The sequence below is a fragment of the Rattus rattus genome, chromosome 1 (assembly GCF_011064425.1).
Source record: "Rattus rattus isolate New Zealand chromosome 1, Rrattus_CSIRO_v1, whole genome shotgun sequence".
Classification (NCBI taxonomy): Eukaryota; Metazoa; Chordata; class Mammalia; order Rodentia; family Muridae; genus Rattus; species Rattus rattus.
Genome location: NC_046154.1, coordinates 67,586,807 through 67,609,985, shown reverse-complemented (window position 1 = coordinate 67,609,985; position 23,179 = coordinate 67,586,807). Strand labels below are relative to the sequence as shown.

The following is a 23,179-nucleotide window of genomic DNA, read 5'->3' as shown; positions in this document are numbered from 1 at the left end:
GTTTTTGTTTTTTCCTTTTTTCGGAGCTGGGGACCGAACCCAGGGCCTTGAGCTTGCTAGGCAAGCGCTCTACCACTGAGCTAAATCCCCAACCCCTTGAGTTTTTTTTTTTTAATTTACCTCTCCAGTTATATATTAGAGTTATACGAATGTGATTGGTTATGTGGTATATGTCTGCCATGTATTTTAATTCACTTACTAGCCCTTTGAGTTTTGGTAAATGCTGGAATTTCTACGTAAATAATCATCTTGTTTACAGATAAAGATTATTTTTCTTCTTCAGTTTCAATTTTTAGGGTCCTTCTTTTGGCCAGGGCCTGACGCAGGGATAGGAAATGAGTGGCATCCATTCTTCTTACTCCATTCTTAAGGAGAAAGCAGTCTACTTCTCACAACCAAGTATGACATTAGCTGAAGGTCTTTTACAAGAGCTCACTCACTCTTCTCTCTCTCTCTCTCTCTCTCTCTCTCTCACACACACACACACACACACACACACACACAGAGAGAGAGAGAGAGAGAGAGAGAGAGACTTCAAGAGTTATTATCATAAATGGACATCAAATTTGATCAAATTCCCTTTATGTCTCACATGATATGATCATGTAGCTTTCCTTGGCCTTATTAACAAGCTGAGATAAACTAATCCAAACATAAACTTCACTTAGTCATAGCCATTCTTTTTATGCATTGGTAATTGATTTACCAATCAATTAAGAGTTTTTACACCTATTTTATGAAACACAGTAGTCTGTATTTTCAGATGAGGTGCTGTCTGTGATTGGCTTGGAGATCCCTCTAATCCTGGCCTCATATAGTGAGTTTGGAAATATTCCCTTATATGCTATTTTCTGGAAAAAATAATATATGAGATTGATTTTATTATTAATATTTACTATTTCTATTTCTTCTTTAAATGCATGGTAGCATTCACCAGTGAAATCTTATGAGGCTAAAGACCTTTTTCAGTACTTAACTTTCTGAACATATGGAATACAGTTATACTGACTATTTTAATGTCCATTCTGTGTTTTGATTGATGGATTTTTCACTTCAGTTGGGCTATATTTTTGGGTTCTTTACATGTCTGGTAATTTTGACTAGATGCCAGTCATTGCAGATTCTACTTTGTTGGGTATGAGATATTTTTGTATTCCTATAAATATACTTAAGCTTTGTTCTGGGAGCACTTAAGTTACTTGAACTCAGTGTGATCTTTTTGAGTCTTACAATTTGGTAGGTGGGAGCAAAGCCGTGCTTGGCCTAGAGTTCATTGTACCCTTCTACAAGGGAAGGCCCTTCTAAATACTCAATGTTCCATGAATTATGATGTCTTCAATTCTGGCTGGTGGGACAAGACATTCTTTTCAGCCCTGCGTGACTACAATCTATTCATAATTCTTTGTGTTGTCCTTTTCCCAAGCTAAGTCAGTGTCCTTACTTTGATGCATTGATATATATGCTTCAAGACTACCTTAGCGCTCTCTCTCTCTCTCTCTCTCTCTCTCTCTCTCTCTCTCTCTCTCTCCCTCCCTCACTCCCTCCCCCTCAATAGCTCTCCTCTTTCTTTTTTTTTTTTTTTCCGAGAAACTCTAACTGCTTCCACTTCCACTGGAATTCTCAGGTTTGTCTCCTCACCACAGAGTTCCCACTGACAAAGCCACAGCCAGGAACCCCATTCAAGAAAATTAGACAATGAAATACTAAGCTATACCTGCTTTGCTTCCTGAATCTTGGGAATCACTGTCCTTCTCAACCTGAGATCCAATGCCTTGAACAATATGGTTTCATAATATTTTATCTGATTGTTTTGGTTATTTAGGCATGATATTAAAACGACTCCCTAATTCCTCTTGGCTGAAAGTAGAAGTCTTGGTACTGGGTTCTTCTTTCACCTTTGCAAATATGCAGAACCAAATAGCTTTGACTCCCTTTATAGGTTGTTGCGTGGCCCTTCCACATCTCATTACCTGACAGTCTCTGTAATTATTTCCAGGGATCAATGAGTGTGTTCTACTGTTGTAGTGGAATTTTCTTTAACGTTCTGACACTCATTTTACAAGTATACCAGCTATACTTAATATGATTATATACATAATTATATATAGTTTAATATAATATTCTATATTTTTGAGAATTTTATACAGCCATACAATGCAATTATGATGTTAGTGTCTATACAGCAAAAGAGGGTTGAGGTAGGATCACTGTCTGCATAACAAAACTTAAGACACTATTGTGCAATGTATCCTAATATAAAATATGAGTGTGTCCCTCTTAGAATCAATGAAATGGAATATTTTGCCAATAGAGCTTATTTTGATTAAATGTAATTTTGGAGAGCACTACAGTTTTTGGCCTAGACTCCTAAAAAGATAACATTCTCAAGTTGATAATGGAGAGAGCATTGCTTGGCCTGCTGAGCATATATCTTTCATTATGCAATTACTGACAAACTTGGGTGGGATGGATGGTTGAAAAGCTTGAACATTAAACTTCTCCTCTTTTATTGGATATGTTTTTAGAGCACTAAAACTGATAATCTTTAAGGTACATCTTCAAAATCTTCTCAATATTGGCAGACGTTTTGTGTTAGCACCAATCACCATTTCATTTTAAAAAATAAGATTAAGTTTTACCCCTAGAGAAGATTGTTTTAAAATGTAAACTTGCCAGAAGATCTAAAACCTAAGAAAAACTCAGATATCAGAATAAGAAACCTGTATTTTCAAAGTATTGGCTTTCTCGGCTTTCTTTGATTCATCAAGTCAGGGCACTGATAGAATTTAAAACTTTATTGAAATTTCTCTATATAGAAAAGTGAAGAAAGCATCTGCCACATGATAAAATGTTCAAAGAAATCTTTTAAGTACATTCCTTGGTAACAATTTGCTTATGAAATGTCAGTTACAACCCAGGTATGGGAAATGACAGAATTCATGATTCCCAGAAGAGCTTGTCCATTTAGCACAGAAATATGTTATCTAATCTCTCTTAAAATGTTGATTGGAAACCTAGAAGTATGTCCCAAAGATTGGCCTCATGGTTCTGTCAACAAGGCCAGACTAGATTAGGCCAAATGCAGTAGATTATGAACAGTGTGCCTTTGTAGAAGAGGACATTCAGCGGAGCGTGTGGCATGGTGAGAGATGGGCCAGCTTCCCCACTAAACCACATCAACTGCACTGGCTGCTGAAAGCAAGAGTCACAATGGCCCTTATCTTGGAACCTCTTAAACGCCTCTGTGTATAACAGTGGTTCCAACTAGAAGAATCCTCTAACCCGCCCCTAATCAATGAGAATTTATTGATAAACGCAGTAATGTTTTCTAGCTCAAAGAGCAGCTTTTTCTATCAGCATGAAGAAAGGAAATTTAATTTTTCCCATTCTTTTTATATTTTAGTAGTTTAGAAGTTCATGCATGAGTAAAACTACTCATATCTTTTCACCCCTTCCTTTCCCACCTCCAGCTCCTCCCATGTTCTTCCCAGCATCCCCTCTCAAGTTCAATGACATCTTCTTCTACAGTTGTAGAATTATTATAGACTATGTGTACAGCCCACTGAGTCCAGTTAGCATCGCCTGTATAGACTTGTGTTTAGGGCTGACCACTTAGGATTGTCACATCAGGAGCCCATTCCCTACTTTATGTTCTAACATTTATCAGATGCTATTAATAATTCCTATGATACGCATGTTGGATATACCCTGAGTTAAACAGAATGAAATGGTTTCTGTGATTCAGCGTAGCTAAGGAACTAATGGAAACTAGTGAAAAGGCTTTGACGATTTCCACAAGTAGGGTATAGTCAATAGGATTTTCTAATTTTCCCTAAGGACCTGTTTTTCAGGAACCATATGTGGTGATTTGAATAAATGTGGCCCTTGTAGCTCCATAGGGATGGTACTATTAAGAGTTATAGCCTTGTTGGAGTAGGTGAGGCTTTGTTGGAGGAGGTTTGTCATTAGGGAGTGTACTCTGAGATCTGGCTTAAGCCAGGCTTAAAGGCTTCCTGCTGCCTGCAGATCCAGATGTAGAACTCTCAGTTCCTTCTCTAGCACCATGTCTGCCTGCATGCTGCCATGCTTCCTGCAATGACGATAATGACTGTACCTCTGAACTGTAAGCCAGCCTCAATTAAATGTTTTCCTTTATAAGAGTTGCTGTGGTCATGGTGTCTGTTCACAGCAAAAGAAACCCTAAGACACCATCATTGAGGCTAATAAATAATTTATTTGATTCCTTTGTCTCTCACGTAAACGATGACTTTAAAGGACTCTTAAAGAACTTTGTAGGACAAAGTAATGAATTGGTTGGCTCCTGGTGACTGACGGGTTTATCTGCTCACAACAGAAGATCTATAATCTGTACAGCATCTCCAACCTCTGTGTGGAGTTCTGCCCATTACTTTAGTACCTGTGTTAAAGCATTTTCCTCTTTGACTAAGAACATGCAAAAGGGTGTCAAAAGATATTTCTTCCCTCTTGTTTGGTGGGCTTTCTTCATCCTGCCTCACACCCTCTGCAGCCTTTCCAGTTCCTCTCTCCTCTCCCTGCTGGAGCATACAAACTTTAGCACATCAGCCAAAAGGCAATGTTACTGGCTCAGCATGTGGAATGTGAGTTACTTCTAACAAAGCCAGAGCTGGGCCCATGGGCTGTGTGGGGGTCAGAAGACTGCAGCTGAGCACAGCAGTGCCAAGCAGAAAGCTTCCCTTTCACTTGGACTTCATTTGACCTATGGCTAAACAAAGACTTGCTATTTCTAGAAATCCCATTGTTTTAACTTCTTTGAATTTCTTTTGCAAACTTCAAAATGCACGTGTTTATGGAACTTAAAGTTCTGCAGGCTCCTCTCAATGTCCCTGTGTTCCTCTCCTGTTTTTCTCTTACTCCGTTTGTTTTATGTGCCACAAAGTCCTAGCTCTTGGAATTGTAGCCTTTTACTCAACAAGGCATGGCATTAAAAACAGCAATAAAGTTATCATGTGGGTAGAATATTCAACAGCCTCAGTAGATGTAACCTGTTCAGAGCAGGCATGAAAACCAGTAACTCACCCTCCTCAACCAGCAGGTTACGTCCTAGAGAACGCACAGTGTTTAACTGTACATAAAATAAAAGTCTTTCAGCCCTACGCATGCCTAGTACCTGTGGAGGGCAGAAAATATTGAAAACTGGAGTTAATGACAGTTAGGAGCTGTCATGTGGGTACTGGGTACCAAACCCAGGGCCTCTGGAAAAGCAGCCAGTGCTCTTAACCACAGAGCCATCTCTCTGACCCCATTCTTATGGAATCTTGGACTAAAGGGGGGAAGTAAATGTATTCAAGACCTACTGTATCCCAAGCAACATAGTTGTATGCATATCTGTTATTAATATCTGGGCATAGCATCTCCCATAGCATATTCAATGTTACCTAATTTTATAAGCACAACTTAGCGATACTCATTAGATAACTTCAGTGGCTCACTATCTGAGCTAACCCTCACTGGGAATCATTTATTTAAACCTAATTATCCAGGTACCATGATGGTGTCCAATGTTGGAAATATAAGTAAGAATAAAGTCACACATAATTCCTGGATGTAATTGTTCTTAAATGTTCTCTTAATAATAGAACTTACCTTTTGTCATTCATTTGTTTCTTGACTGCTTTTCTACCCACTTGGTCTTGTTTTTGTCTCCATGCTTCTGGAGATTCCAGTTCTTCATCATAAAACCCTCTTTGTGTCACCAGCCATGGGTGAAGCAGTCTAAGTGAACGTGGTCTGCAGCAAACATTATCACAGGTGTAGTTTCAAGTGATAATGTCTGTGATGCCATCAGCGTGGGTGATATCCACCTCTGATTAATTTTTAAGGTTTATTTTTATTCTGAACTATGTGTAGTTGTATGTGCATGCATGTGGGTATGTGCTTGTGAGTGTGGGTACCTAAGAAGGCCAGAGGCATCGGATTCCCTGAAGCTGGAGGTACAGATGGTTGTGAGTCACCTTTTGTTGGTGCTGGGAACTGAACTCAGGTCCTCTGGAATGGCAGTAAGAGCTCTAAAGCACTGAGCCATCTTTCCAGTCTCTGTGTCTGTAAATGTTTGCATCTCATGAATATAGCCTCGATTTTTAGGTAAGGAGATCTATACTAAAATAGTCTTTGATTCAGTCAGAGTTTTAAAAGTATTTCAAAACAGAGATGGTAGAGGTAGAGCAATATTTGAAATCATGTACCAGGCTTCGCAATATTTCATTAAGAATGAAAGTAGTCTATAGCCAAGAACAGGAAGGAAGGAGCTTGAGGGTTCAGAGCATACAAACTTCTCCTTCTTAGTCCACCCTATAAGCCAAGACGCTCTGACAGAGAGAGGTGCAGATTCTAATATAGTACACTGTCCCTTGAACACTAGGTCTTATTTTTTTCGTTTTAATCCAGTATAAATGTTGTTATCCAGGAGAATTTGATGGCAATCTAAAGTCAAAGAATTCCTTGTAAACCCATTTTTAAATCAAAATCCACGTGGATGGGGCTAAAAAGATGAGTGTGTGGTTAAAGCACATACTGTAGCTTTGCAGAACACTCAGGTTTTAGCAGCCATGTCAAGTGGCCCACAGTGTCCTGCAACTCCTGCTCTGTGAGCTCTACCGCCCTCTTCTGGTCTCCTTGTGCAACTCACTCTATGTGTACATACTCCCACCTGTATGCAGATGGACAGACAGATACACAAACTCATTTAAAAACAAAACATTTTTTCAAAAAAAATCACGTTTATTCTTTTTTTTTTTTTATTAACTTGAGTATTTCTTATATACATTTGAGTGTTATTCCTTTCCTGTTTCCGGCAAACATCCCCTCCCTCCGCTTCTTTATGGATGTTCCCTCCCCATCCTCCCCCCTTGCTGCCCCTCCCTCCAACAATCTAGTTCACTGGGGGTTCAGTCTTAGCAGGACCCAGGGCTTCCCTTCCACTGGTGCTCTTACTAGGATATTCATTGCTACCTATGAGGTCAGAGTCCAGGGTCAGTCCATGTATAGTCTTTAGGTAGTGGCTTAGTCCCTGGAAGCTCTGGTTGCTTGGCATTGTTGTACATATGGGGGTCTCGAGCCCCTTCAAGCTCTTCCAGTTCTTTCTCTGATTCCTTCAACGGGGGTCCTATTCTCAATTCAGTGGTTTGCTGCTGGCATACACCTCTGTGTTTGCTGTATTCTGGCTGTGTCTCTCGGGAGAGATCTACATCCAGCTCCTGTCTGCCTGCACTTCTTTGCTTCATCCATCTTGTCTAATTGGATGGCTGTATATGCATGGGCCACATGTGGGGTAGGCTCTGAATGGGTGTTCCTTCTGTCTCTGTTTTGATCTTTGCCTCTTTATTCCCTGCCAAGGGTATTCTTGTTCCCCTTTTAAAGTAGGAGTGAAGCATTCACATTTTGATCATCCGTTTTGAGTTTCATTTGTTCTAGGCATCTAGGTAATTCAAGCATTTGGGCTAATAGCCACTTATCAATGAGTGCATACCATGTGTGTTTTTCTGTGATTGGGTTAGCTCACTCAGGATGATATTTTCCAGTTCACCATTGGCCTCAATGAATTTCATAAAGTCATTGTTTTGATAGCTGAGTAATATTCCATTGTGTAGATGTACCACATTTTCTGTATCCATTCTCTGTTGAAGGGCATCTGGGTTCTTTAAAAGCCCAGTTTCCCCTAAACTAAGCAGCGTAGCTCCATTGGCACGTTTTATTTTGGACAAAGTAGACATTTTAATTCTAAACCATTGCCTTTCACATTTCAAACACTAGGAAGAAACACTTAAATCTATTGTTCCTGCCTTTGTATGGGATGCTGTCAGTAATTCTCTTGTCAGATTATATGCCTTTACAGCTTTGTTCTTTTTCTTTCTAGCGGATGACACCGTGGTCGCCATTCCGTATGGCAGCAGACACATCCGCCTTGTCTTAAAGGGGCCAGATCATTTGTGTAAGTAGGGCGACTGTTTTCCTTCGGGGGGGGGGGGCTGGAAGTTTTAGCCGTTACTATTAACTTTCATTCCCAGAAGGGATTAAAGCTCAAGAGAGCCGACACCACCAATGCCACCGCCATCCCATCCCAGTCCTGTGATATGGTAGCTTGAACGGCTTCTGTATGTATTTGGCTGTGTGATGAGAAGGAGGAAGCCTTTGCAGTCATCCTTAAGCAGTCATCCAGGGTGGCATTGTGTTGTTCACAGCTAAGCACATGACCAAGACACCAAACCTTCATGACTATTACCTCGGTTCTGTTGTCTTTCTGTATAGTCGCTCTCACTGTTTTCTTTTCTCACCTCCCTGTTCCTTTTCCTCCTTCTAAAGTTCATTTCTTCTCTGCTCTTCCTTTCCTTACATATTTTAAATCTTTACTTCATCAGTCCTCAAATACATAGAAGTAACAAACTGTGGCGTTTCACGCAAACTGATGCAGGGTATTCAACTCTGTGAATTAATTCACAGCCCTCACATCTTGAAGACAAATGGTAGGATTTGGGATGAAGAGGTAACAAAACCTCAAAGATAAATACTAGCTTTCTCCATGCAGGTTTTGTCTAAGCTAGTGGTCATCAACCTTCCCAATGCTGCAACCCTTTAATAGAGTTCCTCAGGTTGTGGTGACCCCCAACCATAAAATTATTTTGTTGCTACTTCATAACTGTGATTTTGCTTCTGTTGGAAATCATAATATAAATATCTGATATGGGATACTACCCCCCAAAAAGGGTCTGTCCCACAAGTTAAGAAGCACTGATCTTCAGTCATGCCAAGGCGGTGATACACGGCCACATCTTATTCCTTATGGTTCAGTGCTATTTAGATAGAGATCTGTAAATTACAACCAGAAGTTGTGGTCACTAAACAAAGACAGAGGGGCGATATGAGAACATTTCCTGTGACTCTCACTTTCTCTTCAGTTCTTCCTGTAGCACTTCTGCCACTTTAAGTAGCAAGGATTATTTCCTGGCAATTAATCAGACTATCATTATAATCAGACAAATAAGAGGGAAATAGAGCAGAGCCTGGAGAAGTTACTATATCCTACTAAGTCTTTCTAAAAACAAAAACAAACACATTTAATCAGAGGTGAGCTTTGAACAGTCATGTGAAGTAAGGGGGAAGTGAGGTACAGTTTAGACATTGATAAGATATCCGTTGATGAACCCAAGTTCTTCTCTAATCCTGAACAGCGCCAGAAAGTCCAGCATTCACATGTCAAAAGATGATGCATGTGGTACACTTTATACCATCCAAATGGCTTGTTTATCCCCTTGAGAACAGGACATGGATAACTGCTATTGATCAACCACACTCCAAAATGGAATTTTTTGTGTGCAGTGCTGGAGACTGAAATAAAATAGCCAGGCTGAGATCATCCTCATGACACAGGAAAATGACTGGACAACGATGAAGAAATACTTAAAACAAAATCTGATATTTAGAAATAGGCTAATCTCCTGTCTTTTCCTAGTTTTATGAGTGCTAAGGAACTGAAGAACAGGGAGTCTAGGAAGATGGCTCAGTTAGTATGGGGCTTGGTATGCAAGTATAAGAGCCTGAGTTCAGATCTTCCAACACCCGTGTAAAAAGCTGGGTAAGAAAGCAGTGTGGGGACTAAAGAGATGGAACAACAGATACAAGCCCTAGCTGTTCTTTCAGAGGACACAGGATCAATTCCCCGCATTCACATGGCAGATTGTAGCTGTCTGTAACTCCAGTTCTTTGGAATCCAGCACCCTCATACAAATATACATGCAGTCAAAACACCAATGTACAGGAAGATTAGATAGATAGATAGATAGATAGATAGATAGATAGATAGATAGATAGATAGATAGATGGATAGAAAGATAGAGACAGAGATACATTAAAATTTGAAAAGAAAAAGAACAGTATGTATCTATAATCCCAGCACTGGAGGCAGAGGCAGGCTGGTTCTTTAGAGCTCACTAGCCAGCCAATGTAGCCCAATACCGGACTCCCAGGTCCAGTGAGAGACCCTGTCTTAAGAAAATCAGATGCAGAGTGATTGAAGAAGCCACCTAGCACCAGCACCAACATTGTCTCTCTCACACACACCTCACACAGAGACACAGAAAAGCTCAAAAAACAAAAACAAAAAACAAAAAAAACCAAAAGAGGGACAAAAACATGTATTTTGTTGAATTGTTCTAAAGAATGGCTGGGTGAGCTGCAATTCATGAAAGGTCTCCTTTTCCCCAGCAAGTACACTGCTTACCCTGTGTAAGTAGGAAATACCAAGTGGTCAGCCCTGAATTCACAATCACAAGGAACATTATACGGACTGAGCAGGGCATAGGACATAAATATGTATAATAACAATTAAAGAAATAGAGGCCATGATTTTGAGATCAAGAAGGAAGGGTTGGAGGGAAGAACAGAAAGGGAGAAGTTAGGTAATTATATTTTAACTTCCAGAGCTAGTTTTAAAGAATTTGTTTCATTTCTGTTTTTTAACTTTCAGTTATTTCAACACAATGATGGGAGTGGGGGATAAATGATGTCCCGTTTCTCCTGTGGATGTTTTCCCGTCACTAGCCCACAATGGGACCAGTTAAATATTTAAATTCCGAAATATTCCTGTTGGATAAAGCAGCTTCACGCCAGCCTCCGCACTCTCTCTCTTCTTCCTTCCTCTCTACCTCCCTCACCACCACCACCCTGCCCCCACCCTCTTTCTGTCTCTCTGTACAGGATTTCTCCATGTAGCCCTTGTTCTCCTGGAACTTGCTCTGTAGAGCAGAATGGGCTCAAACTCAGAGATCTTAGTGGTGGGATAAAAGATGTCGTCTACCACTACGACCTGGCTACACCAGCTCAAGTTTAGTCAGATGCATCTTGAGGACAGCAGGGAAGCCTCTCAGTACAACCGCGTCTGGTGCTCAGGACTATGGTACACACCCAGGCTTCTCGCATCTCCAGAAACTTTAATATTGGTTTCAACCCAAAAGCCCACTCTATAAAATAGAAGAGAGGGGCAATGACTAAAGCTGAGGTGAGGGACACAGAACCTCTTCCCACTGAAGAACTTCTGTCAGAAGCAATAATCCTTGTGCAATTTTTTATAGAAACCATCTGCCTAAGTCCCTCTGTCTTTCCTCTTATAGGTCACAATTAATCTAAATAACTTCTCAATCACAGCTGTGTGCTCTCTATGATATCACAATATATATTATCAATATATATTCAATAACCAATGTTCTTCCATGGCCCTCCTCCCCCACTTTCAATAGCTCTGTTTCTGTACCCAAATCATCCTGCTTGTGCTTATATGAGATAATTCATATGTAATCAATATATGTTGTGACATATTAATATATATCAATATATAATCACAATATTTGCATTTGTAATCATTTATAAAATCATGATCATCGTAAGCTTCCTCTAATTTCCTACAACAAAGATGCCTCATAGACTGTGCCATTGAACAAATTCTGACTTGAATGCTCTAGGATTCATTTCTTTCTGCTTAAGCATTTATAAAATATCATACATGAACAAAACTGATTATCAAAAGTTGTTGTGAAAAGAGGGGAAGTCAATAGATAGCACCTGCCCTTAATCCTCTATGGTTTTTTAGTTAAGCAACAACATATGTACAGTAAGTAACAAAGTATAAATGGGATAGGTCCGTGCACGAAGAAGAAGTTGTACAGATACTGATACAAAGCATGGATCCACCTGGACCTACTTCAATGAGTAAAAGAAAGCTGGGGGGGTGGGGTGGATATTTCTGGGCTGAAGGCAACCAGAATAGAAGTCAATTAGATATGTATGAGACGTTGGTTAACCTAAGGAATTGGGTTACAGTAAAGTGGGATGCTCAAATGAGGTCATTGGAAAGTCAAAGGGTATTTTGACAGGGAACCATGGATGCTTGGATAGTGAGTTTTAAAATAATTTCATTTGTAACATAATCTTCTGTATGACATAGACATGTTTATATACCTTATTTATATTACAATTTCAATAGTATCGGCTATCTAAAGAATAATGCCCCTTTCTTAAGTAGCTCGAGTTTTAATTCATAAAATGTGTTTGAATGTGCTCTGTGGTAGCCCCAGGCATACCTGCCTCTCCTCTTCTTGCATTTGATTATACAGATCTGGAAACCAAGACGCTCCAGGGGACTAAAGGTGAAAACAGTCTGAGCTCTACAGGCACTTTCCTTGTGGACAATTCTACAGTGGACTTCCAGAAACTTCCAGACAAAGAGATACTGAGGATGGCTGGGCCACTGACAGCAGATTTCATCGTCAAGGTAAAGCCTGTTTGGTTCCTTCATACTAAGTCATGTCAAAACAGATGGCACTTGTAATTACTAAAAAAAAAAAAAAAAAAAAAAAAAAAAGATAGAGGATAGATATTACATCTGTAGATAGGTAGGTAGATAGATAAATAGATAGAGATAGATAGATGATGATAGGTGAGAGATGATAGATTGATAAATATAACAATAGATAGATCACAGATAGATAATTGAAGGATAAATAGATAGATGACAGATAGATATACATATAGACACATAATAGATGATCGATAATGCAGATACAAAGAGAAATAGATAAATAATAGATTATATAATAGTTGGGTTGATAGATGATAGATAAATGATATATGTATGTGTATGTATATAAAACCATGCTTTACCCAGAAAGTATTTAATTCAAAAGTATTGTTAGCTACATGTTCAACATCATATGAACATATGATGTTTTCAAGGGGGCTCTTTGAATATATTATTAATCAAATGACCTCACATACACAGGATAGCTATCATTAGTTGGAGGACATAAATCATTTCTGAATAATTAGAGTACAGTTGTTGACTAATATAAGGTATCCTCATGAAGAGAGAAATTCAAACTGATAACCTGTACACCTAGCCAACCAGTCATACTTCCTATGGCAAGTTCGATTTTCTGTTTTGCTGGCAAGAAAGTTGACCGGCTTCCTTGTATCAGAGCTGCCCTGCCCTTAAAGGTAATATGAAACACATTGCTGGAAGCAATAGGACATTCTATTGAAAAAATGCACACACTGGGAGAACACTTGGGAATCACAATAAAATAAAACATTTTTTTTTCTTTAGGAGGTCAGGAGGACCTGAAGGGTTTCAGCTGTAAAGCTGTAAAACTTGTAATGTGTCCAGGACTCCATAAATTTTTTCATCATGAGACCTGGAGCCAGAGGACATTTGATTTAAGCAAAGATTTGGTGACCCCATGGCAGCTGGAAGTAAGAACACATAGAGGAAAATGTGATAGGCGGTGAGGTTGTATGGAAGAAGGGTTCCAGAACGCTGTCCTCTATCTCCATCTGTACAGTTGCTCTTTTTAATCTAGGCCAGATGCTGGCCACATGAATATGAACAAGAAGCTACAAACTACTCGAGATAGCATACAACAGCACATCTAGTAAAAATCATATTAATTCTTTGAAACTCAGGGAGTACTGCTGAATAGACCATTTATAGAGTAGTCATTTCCCTGGTGACCTTACAACAGTTAATATGCATGATGGATGTATAAATTCCAATAAGACTATGCATCCAAAGTAGCATCTAACACCTTCTATCCATCTCGTTACTTTCAGCCCATCACCCTTTACTCTTCGTACAGTGAAGAGAGCATATTCAAGGTTGAACTTCAGTAAACTCAGAAACCCACAATGTCATATTTTTCTTTATCTTTTCCATCTTTTTTAAATGTTTTTTTTATTAATTGTGTTTAGTTAGCATTCAGGTTTTACTTAGACATGTGTCATTGTGGCTTGTTCATACTTGCTGACCATTGTTCTTCCCAGCCTTCCTGCTCCACTTTTGATGGTCCCCTTCTTCCAGTCAAGTCATCCTGCTTGTGCTTATATGACATAATACATATGTGACTACATGTGCATGTGTATATTTAAATCTAGATTCCACACAAATAAAATGATATTTTTTCTCAATCCCCTTCCATGGGATAGTATTGCCTAGCAAATCAGAAACCTTTGAATCACCTGGTTTCTCTTCTTTACACAATAAACTTTGTTTCCTTACCTTTCTTCTAGTCCCTCTCCACTGTGGCTGCCTTTGCTTTAGTTTAGACCTTTGTAGTTCTATAAGCTAATACTGTAGAAACAGACAGTTTTGCTGCTCAGATCCCTTATCTATTTGGATTATGAATTAGTTGTCTAGAATTATTTGTCCCCTTCTCAGAATCCTTCAGAATTCTTCTACTTTGAGACTAAAACCTAAATGCACATCACAGCACCTACTGTTTCGGTATTCAGGGTCCTTGATGTCTTTCTTCCTTACTTTTAACTTGACCCCTTTGTGTTTAGGCTGAGAGACCAGCAAGTCTCCACCACCGTCAGAACTCATGGTCTTGGAGAAACATGGTCTCTACCTAAAATGTTCCTCTCTTTCCCTCTGGCATCTTCTTCACAAATCCCTGTCTCTCCTTTGCCATTTCTTCCGTCATCCCAAATTCGCTTTTTTTCCTCATTGTCTCTAGAGGAAGGGGCTGTCTTATATTTGTCTTCATGAGGAAGGGGCTGTCTTATATTTGTCTTCATATCTCAATAAAAGCAAACCATGAGGCATGAGTAAATTCCAAAAGAATAAGGAATTCCAGTTCTCATAGAGCAGCGCTGTAAGACACGCCCCTTAATAACAGGTGATGGATAACAAGCCCACTTTATCAGTCATGAAGCTCAGCTTCAGGACTCATCCAAGGTCATACCCATGGTAATCTTGGACTAAAAGTCACATTTCTTTTCTTCCATCCCAAAACTCTTTTCCATTTTCTATGTTCCTTCTAAGAATGTATTTTCCCCCTAAGCTCTCATTGGAAAACATCTGGAATTAAATGAATGTAAAGTTATTCTAAATTAGATTATGTAGAAATTTTAATGTATTCATACAAACTTGAAAGTGAGCCAGATAGTTTAAGAATTAGAGAAAAATAAAATTAGAAAAATCACCCTTTCACCAGAGATTCGTGATGAAATAAATTTCTATGTTTTTTAATAAAGGAAAGGATGTAAAAGTAAAAGAAAAATATCATTTTATAATTTTTCAGATTTAGCTGTTAAAATTCACCTCAACTTGTAGATTCAGGTTGATTGACAGCAGTATTGACTGTGAACGATGTGGGGATGGGCACAAGAGTACAGATGTCTCGTCAGCATGCCCACTTTATGACCTTTGATTATACACACCCAGATGGGAATTGTTGCATTTTATGGTACTTCTATGGTGCTTCTATGTTTACAACTTTTTGAGGAATTCTTTTTCAGTTGGTTGAACTAATTTATATTGCCACACTAAGTAGAAAGTCTCCCTTCTCTCTGCATTCCTGCCAACCTTAGCTCTCCTCAGTTCAATAACAGCCATTCTGGCAGGTACGGGCTAAGGGATGACCACAGGTTTCTTTGCATTTCCATCATGATTAGTGAAGCTGGGTGTCTGTTGACTCTTTGCACTGTCTGTTTTAAGAAGATCATTGGCCTCTTTTAACCAAGTCATTTCTTTTCTTGATATTCAGTTGTGTTTCTAGTGTATTTTTCATATTAACAATGTATCGTTTACAAACGATCTCTCCCATTTTATGAAATGTTCTCTTTATTCTGTTGATTGGTTCTTTTCCTGTGTACAATATTTTTTAATTTAATATAATATCACTTTTCCCTTTGCTTTTGTTGCTTTTTTTAGGTTATATACCATTCCCCAAAACCATTGTTAAGACCAATGAGTGTCATCAAACTATTCCCACTGTTTCTTCTAGTATGTCTATAGTTGTAGGATCTACATGTCAAGTCTTGATCTTTGTGCATGAAAAAGTCTGAGCTGATTTGTGTGTATGGTTAGGGATAAAGATCTGATTTATTCTTCTGTCCTGCCACATTCAGATGCCCAGACGCCATTTATTAAAAAGAATATTTTTTCCTTATTCTGTATTCTTTGGAGCTTTGTCCAAACTAAATTGGCCATAAACACCTGGGTTCATTTGAAGACTCTCTATTCTGTGGTCCACTGCTTCATGTTTCTGTGTTCATACCAGCGATTTGCTGTTTTGATTGTGTAGTAGACTTTGAAATCAGGTAGTGTGATGCTTCTAGCTTTGTTGTTTTTACTCAAGATTGCTTTGTCTACTCAAAAATATTCTGTTCTATGTGAATTTTTGAAATCATTTTATATTTCCATGAATAATGTCTTTGGAATTTTAATAAAGATGGCATTAAATTTATAGATCACATAGAATGAGGCAGACATTTTAACATTATTCTTCCAATACAGAATATATATTTTATATTTTCCATTGACTTGTGTCTTATTCCATTTCTTTTTTTTTTTTTTTCAGAGCTGGGGACCAAACCCACGGCCTTGCGCTTGCTAGGCAAGTGCTCTACCGCTGAGCTAAATCCCCAACCCCTCTTATTCCATTTCTTAAAACAATATTTTACATTTTTTTAGTGATAGACTTTTCATTCACTTAGTTACATTTATCATCTTGCTCTCTAAAGAAGTATTTGTTCCAAAAAATTTAAACTCCAAACATTGGTTATACAAGAAAATTGGGCAATGCTAGTGTGCTATAATGGGTAAGCATTCTAGTATTTAGTATGTCCCACTGTTTACTGGCTGTGTGACCTTTCATATAATGTTTTATCTACTTGAACCTGCTTACTCCTTCATAAAATAGTAATAAAATAGGACCCTCCCAATGGGGCATTTAATGAAATAATTGGTATGAACATGGATAGAATTAAATTACTTCCTTCCTGTCTTTGAAGTGCTTTAACAGCCAGTTACCCAATCACAGTGCACACTCTACACAATGGCAAAATGTTTCTTCTCCGAATATGGTCACAGGCTGATCAATTTACAACTGGTATCCGAGCAACAATTTGGCAGGTATGACCAATAAAAATCAATAGATGGAAAAGTGGGCTGCCCATGTCATCTGCAATTTGTGATTCACTGGGGTAACTAACTGGGTTGTCAACCCTTCCTCCTGTGCCTTCTGTGTCTGCTCTGAAGCTGCAGACTTGGCAAATGAGAATCACCTTACCTGACAGGGGAGCTCACCCTTCCTCAGAATCTCTGATTTACTCTAATTTTGAAAGTACTTGATGTATGTTCAGATGCGTCTGGGTTTGCCCATTTGAATAGTTTATGTAGGAATCCAGAGTAGATGGAGATAAATATGATGACCACTGAGCTATAGATGTAGTTGGGAGCACACAGCCAGAGTGCAAAGGGTGGGCAAACGCAGAGCTGAAAACCTGACTCAGAGTTTATGTGCTGGTCAGTGGAGAGCAGGCATTTCCTATGGAGGACACAGACTCTTGGGCATTGGAATGAGTATGCTAATTTGAGCATGCTACATTTCTTGTTGAATTTCATATATTGTTAGACAGCGGGGCTTCAGACAAAGTTCCAGGAAACAACCCTTCGCTTGTGCTGCTGAGCATGCTGCTGTGCTATCCTGTCCTTCCCAGCTCTCCTGAACTCTAGGATGGTCTTCCCAGCCTCAGGTCTGCTCTTCCATTTAGCATTTCCTTCTCCGTTCATCTTTTAGCCATTTTCTTCCTTGATGCATGGCCTCAGTTGCTCCCAGAAAGGCATTCTATTCTACTGACCAGAGTCATAGCAGCATTAACTAGAGCCATATCCCATGCCACCTGGAGGCAAAATTATGTATCTTCCATGTTAAGGTCTACATTTCTCAGTTCTGTAAGTTCTGTAAAGTGCATAGAAGCAAAATTGATGCTAACAAAATTTAAGTAGTTAATCTTAAAATTTCCAAATGCTAAAATCATTGAGTATTCTTGACATTAAGAAGATTGAATTCATGTGTTTTTCTACGCTACCCTGCCCCTGAAGACAGAGGTGTTTGTTTTATTTGTTTGTTTGTATTTTATCAATATTATTACTTGTGTATGTTTGTGTGTATGCTCACATGTGCCACAGCACATGTGTGGAGGTCAAAAACAGCTTCCAAAAGCTACTTCTGTCCTTGCACTTTGGGTTTCAGAGATCAAATAGGACTATCAGGTTTGTCTAGAAAGTGCTTTTGCCTTTGCAGCCATATTGTCAGCTCAAGAGGTAGCCTTGGAAGGAGGGTAGAGAATGGTCTTGGACTGAGATTGCTTTTTAACATTCTGCTTTGCTTTATGAGATGTGTCATTGCTGAAGAGATAAACAATGTCTCTAGAATAATTGTCAAGTGTCTTTAAAATTCAACAGAGATCCTAAGATTTTATCAAAGTAAAATTTTGTTCCAAACATACTCAAAAGGAAACATGATCTATATGTAAATCATTTGTTCACTAATACATTGATTTATTTAGCAACTGTTTGGTGGCCTACAATATGGCAAACTTTGGAGACAATGCCAAAGAAAGAGTGATGATCAAGAGGATCATGAGATGACAAACTATGGAAGGGGACAGTGAAGAAACAATGATGTCCCCATTTAATTCACAGAGACCTGGTGATGTAAAGATTGGATCACTGTTCCACATCTTTGAAAACTCAAACGAGCGTTTAAACTTTCTTTTTTCTCACACACTTGAGGAAGTAGTATTCTGCCAATTGCTACGTTAGCCTAAAGTTGAATACAGTAGACCAAGACATTTAGGAAGTAGGTACCTTGGCTTTATTTCATTTTCCCCTTGCCCTATAAAGTAAGTTAATTTATTCCCACATTCTCCAAGCCCTCCCAAGTCACAAGGGGAACAAAGTAAAATGAGGGGAACTGGTGAAAGAACACTGTAGCCCTATCAGTTTCCACTGTGGCTCCCTTTTATACACCCAGAGTAGAAGTTTCTCTACTACATGGTGGGTGAGGGAATTCCTGACTACCAGCAACAACACCTTCCGGTCTGTGGCAGAGATTCTGGCATCAGTGAGGAGAAGACATTTAGTGGGGTAACATAGGAAAGCTCACAAGTCACAAGAGGGGTGCTTTCAGAGCTATTACTGAGGACCGCTGTGGTCTTGAAACTGTCTTTATGTGCTTATGCTATTTCCTTTGTTCCTTGAGCTGGACACTGACTTGGAGATCAACATCTCCCCTCTACATACACACACACACACACACACACACACACACACACACACACACACACACACGTGCACGTGTTGCCCTCCAACTCCATTTTTAAGGTGCTGGCAACTGTGAGCCTTCTCATTCACTTTCAGTGTGAGAAGTCCTTAAGCTAAATTAGAAAAACTGAGATGTTGCAAATATAGGAAGAAGAGCTTAGTCCACAACATTTTTTATTCTTATTGGCATATGGAGGTCAAAATTACATATGCCAGATGTGTTCAGCCCCTGCACTAACATTCTAAGGTGTCAAACTGAAGCTTTTCAAATACTCTTGAGGACCAACACATGATGTGTGAGGATTTAGGATTTGTGGGATAGCAGATTTAAGGCTAACAAGGACTGAGCAGTCCTGAATGAAGAAAAACAGAACACACACTTCGGCTGGCCTGTCTCCATGAGCAACTGTTAGACCACCAAAGATACACGTCATGTCGGCTTTATCTTTATTTTAAGCACTTGTCTCTACTTTAAAATGAAAATGGAAGGAGACATTGTGATGGGAGCGAGGATATGAAAAGGGTAAACGTCACACTTCATCATGGCACCACTGTGGATACTGGTGGTGCCATGAGAAGAATAGCAGCTTTAGAGCTACATAGACCTAAACTCAAATCCTGCCAGCCTCTTTCTTAGCTAGACAGCTTGAACAAGCCACTGACTCTCTCCATGTAATTCAAACGTGGAAAACCCACACAGTCTTAAGATTCAATTTAATATAAATAAAACATACCTCAACCTTGGTAAGAACGTGGTATGCGCTGACCATCACTGTCCTTGTCTTGGAGAACAGGACGATGGAGAAAGGAAATGTTAGCATGTGACAAGCGGGATTATGAAGCAGGAGGTCTTCATTTTCATGACCCATTTGATGCATTTAAAAGGGCCCCTTTCATTTGTGATCTCTCCAAATATAAGCTCTCAGCCTCAGAACCTATATGTATTCTTTAGAATCTCTGTGGGAGTCACATAGGACAACTCTCTGCTGTAGCTTCCCCTCCTCCTTCCTTCACCATGATCTGACAAAAGGCCTTCTTGTTATCCATTCCCTCCTCGGAGGCTATGAAGAGTTTTCTTGGTAGCTTCTAATGAGCCTATAAAGGGCCTTGCTCCATTTTTTTTCCCTTTACCAGATCTGAAGGCAAATGGACACCATGTATACATTCTAGGGCAAGGCCTCCTCTTTTAACCATAGTTAGTTATGACCTCCCCCCACCCCAACCCCATTGTGGGCCCAAGTTTCCAGCAAAAAGGATCCAGCAAAATAGGTGGTAGGTAGGGTGCTGGCTGTCATGGACCCCTCATCTGCCACAACTGAAACTCTACTAAGGGCAGAAGAGTAAAATAGAGCCCTGGGAGTTATTACTGTGCGTCTTTGAGCTGTTCCCACAGTGTCCTCCATCTTGGTGCTACTGCCCAAGCTTTCAGAGCTGCAAATGCCCTCACAGAAACACACCATATACCTTATATATCATATATGGGGGGAGAATAAAATACAAAATACAAAACAGGTCTCAATTTTTTTCTTCTCATTTTCAAAGATATTGGGTATTTGGCTTTCCTGCATGATAACCACATCTCTGAAAGGATGCTGGACTTAAAGCAATCAGACAAAGCTCACCAAATAATGAAACGAATGCCGGATCCCTAACCAGCAGTTGGTACTGCGTGTCTGATACATGGGACTGTGCATCCCTCTGGTAGAGACACTACCGCACCAGCTGGTTTTGTTTGAAAGATGGGTTTACCACCATTTGCTCCAATTCATAAAGGCCCCAAAGGTCCGTTAATGAGAGTCCTGGCATGAAATGAGACCATCTTTATGTTTCTGATCTCTCTCTCTTCCTAATCTCTGGCTTTCCCAGACTTTCTGGAGGAACATTTCCATCTACTCATATAAACTCTAAAGTCAGCCTAGAGTTTGGCACTTGCAGGTTTTCTAACGCCTTCTTATGCACTGTTCTTATATCTCCTGTGTCCTGGGTGTTGAGGGGACTTAACGAGATCAGCAGCAGAGTAGGAGGGCTGTCTTTAAAATAATCTGAAGGCTGTCTCCATCCGTTTACCCTAAAGAAAGAGCAGCACTTGGGATGTATGGAGACTTAAGGACATTTGACAAAGGCTTAGGCCATGCTATTCAACTGGACCCTGATATTTCTCCAATTGTCACAAGTAGAGCTGGAGTAAGAAGTAATTCTGTCATTATTCCAAGAACCTCTCTTAATATAACAAACAGCCCAAGCCTAGCCCAGCATTGATTGTCACATCATTCCGTCCTCCTGAAGTTCATTGTTCTGTTCATTGGGCACTTTTTCTTCTCTTGTAGTTTAAGTATGTTTGCTCAACCTTGTAATTTTAGGAACCATTAAAAATTTACTGTCTCATATTCCCTCTTTTAAAAACAAGTTTTAATTTCCATAAGCACCAGTTTTATTTGAAAGTAGTTGCTTTTATAACTTGGTATCTTGACATTTGGTATTCTGGATTATCTACATTAGAATTGCCTAGATCTCTGGGCTTGGGCCCAAGAATTTGCAGCTTCCAACTGGTGACTTAGCACATCCAGATTTATGAATCACTGCACTGACTGGAAGACCCAGGGATGTCCCTAAATGGGAAAAGCATCTTAATCCTTGACATTTTTTTCTTTCTCAACTACAGATAGTATCTTTTATTTTCTGTATTGAATGGCATTTATGACTTCCTTAAAATAAATTCTTTCTTATTTTTGAAACTGGGTCTCTCTACATAGCCCTGGCTATCCAAGAACTCAATATATGGACCAGATTGGCCTTGAACTCACAGAAATCCTCTTCTCTCTGTCTCCTGAGCATTGCGATTGAACGTATACACCACCATGCCTTACTACATTGTCTATTTCTGAATATGCATTTCAAAGGCTACACAATTCTGTAGAAATAAGGGTTGGAAGGCCACTGTGATGGAGTCACAAATGAAGATCTCATCATGCTCTAAGCCATCAGCTCTGTAGAGGTAAAGATAACAAAAGTACTGTGAGAACCATTCTCTGAGACATAGTAGGGTGAATGCCACGCCTTCCCATTTGATGCCCTTATAAGCCCTACGTAGCCAAGACTGCCATACACTATGAGTTCTCAGCCAAGGTTACCAAAGACCCCGAAGCCATCCCTCTTTCTATCACACACCAACTTTCCTGTTTTGTTCCCACAGATCCATGACTCGGGACCTGCAGACAGCACGGTCCAGTTCATCTTCTACCAGCCTATCATCCACCGATGGAGGGAAACAGACTTCTTTCCTTGCTCAGCAACCTGTGGTGGAGGTAACAGTGTTCACTTATCCTACCTAGCCTAGGCCTCTGTGAGGAAAAATTTTAAGAGTGGACTAATTTCAGTATGGAAGATGCCTTCTCTGGAATGGAGCCAATTCCTGAACCTACCTGTGAGGTGTTCTGGGAAGCTTTTTCTTTGTGAATGCTCATAGCAAACATCTCTTTCCTCTTGGCATCTTCTTTCCTGGGAGTAGTAGCATCCCATCCAACAGCAGCTTTCCCATGTAGTGCTTCCTTTCACCTGAGCCTATACTTGTCTGGCAGAAGTGATGTCACTTCTTCAAGAAGCAAGTGAAGATGTTTGTCAGACTCACTCCATTAGAGAAAGTTCTATTACCAGAAAAAAAAATCACTTCATTGTTGACTTAATCTAGGTAATTTTTTGCCTATACCCATCAACATACACTGAAAGACATGACATGCATTCAGTCCATACATTCTTTGTGGTGTGTCTCTCCTGAAAAGTCACAAACAGAATTCCTGTCCCTACACTGTCACATCCACATCACACTCAGCATCTTGGGTTACTAGAAAAGACTTCTTCCTATTTTCTGTTTTTTATAATTATAGTAAGTATATCATATTCCTGTGATATTTTTTAGTCATTTCCTTGTAGGAGATCACTTGGTTCTTTTAAATGTTATACCATTGTAATAAATAACATAATGTTTAAATGATTTTATCTGTTCACAAATTTCCCTGGGATGAATACTCAGCAGTATGGTTACTA

General features: G+C 39.5%; 1 protein-coding gene across 1 annotated transcript in view; it reads left to right on the top strand.

The window, feature by feature from the left end:
• Positions 1-23,179, top strand: part of LOC116893691 (ADAMTS-like protein 1) — a 179,309-nt gene that overhangs the window by 114,915 nt on the left and 41,215 nt on the right. Inside the window, exons 6-8 of the mRNA XM_032895441.1 lie at positions 7,895-7,969; positions 12,144-12,301; positions 22,329-22,440. Coding sequence (XP_032751332.1) covers positions 7,895-7,969; positions 12,144-12,301; positions 22,329-22,440 — 345 coding nt within the window. The remainder of the gene's footprint in view (positions 1-7,894; positions 7,970-12,143; positions 12,302-22,328; positions 22,441-23,179) is intronic.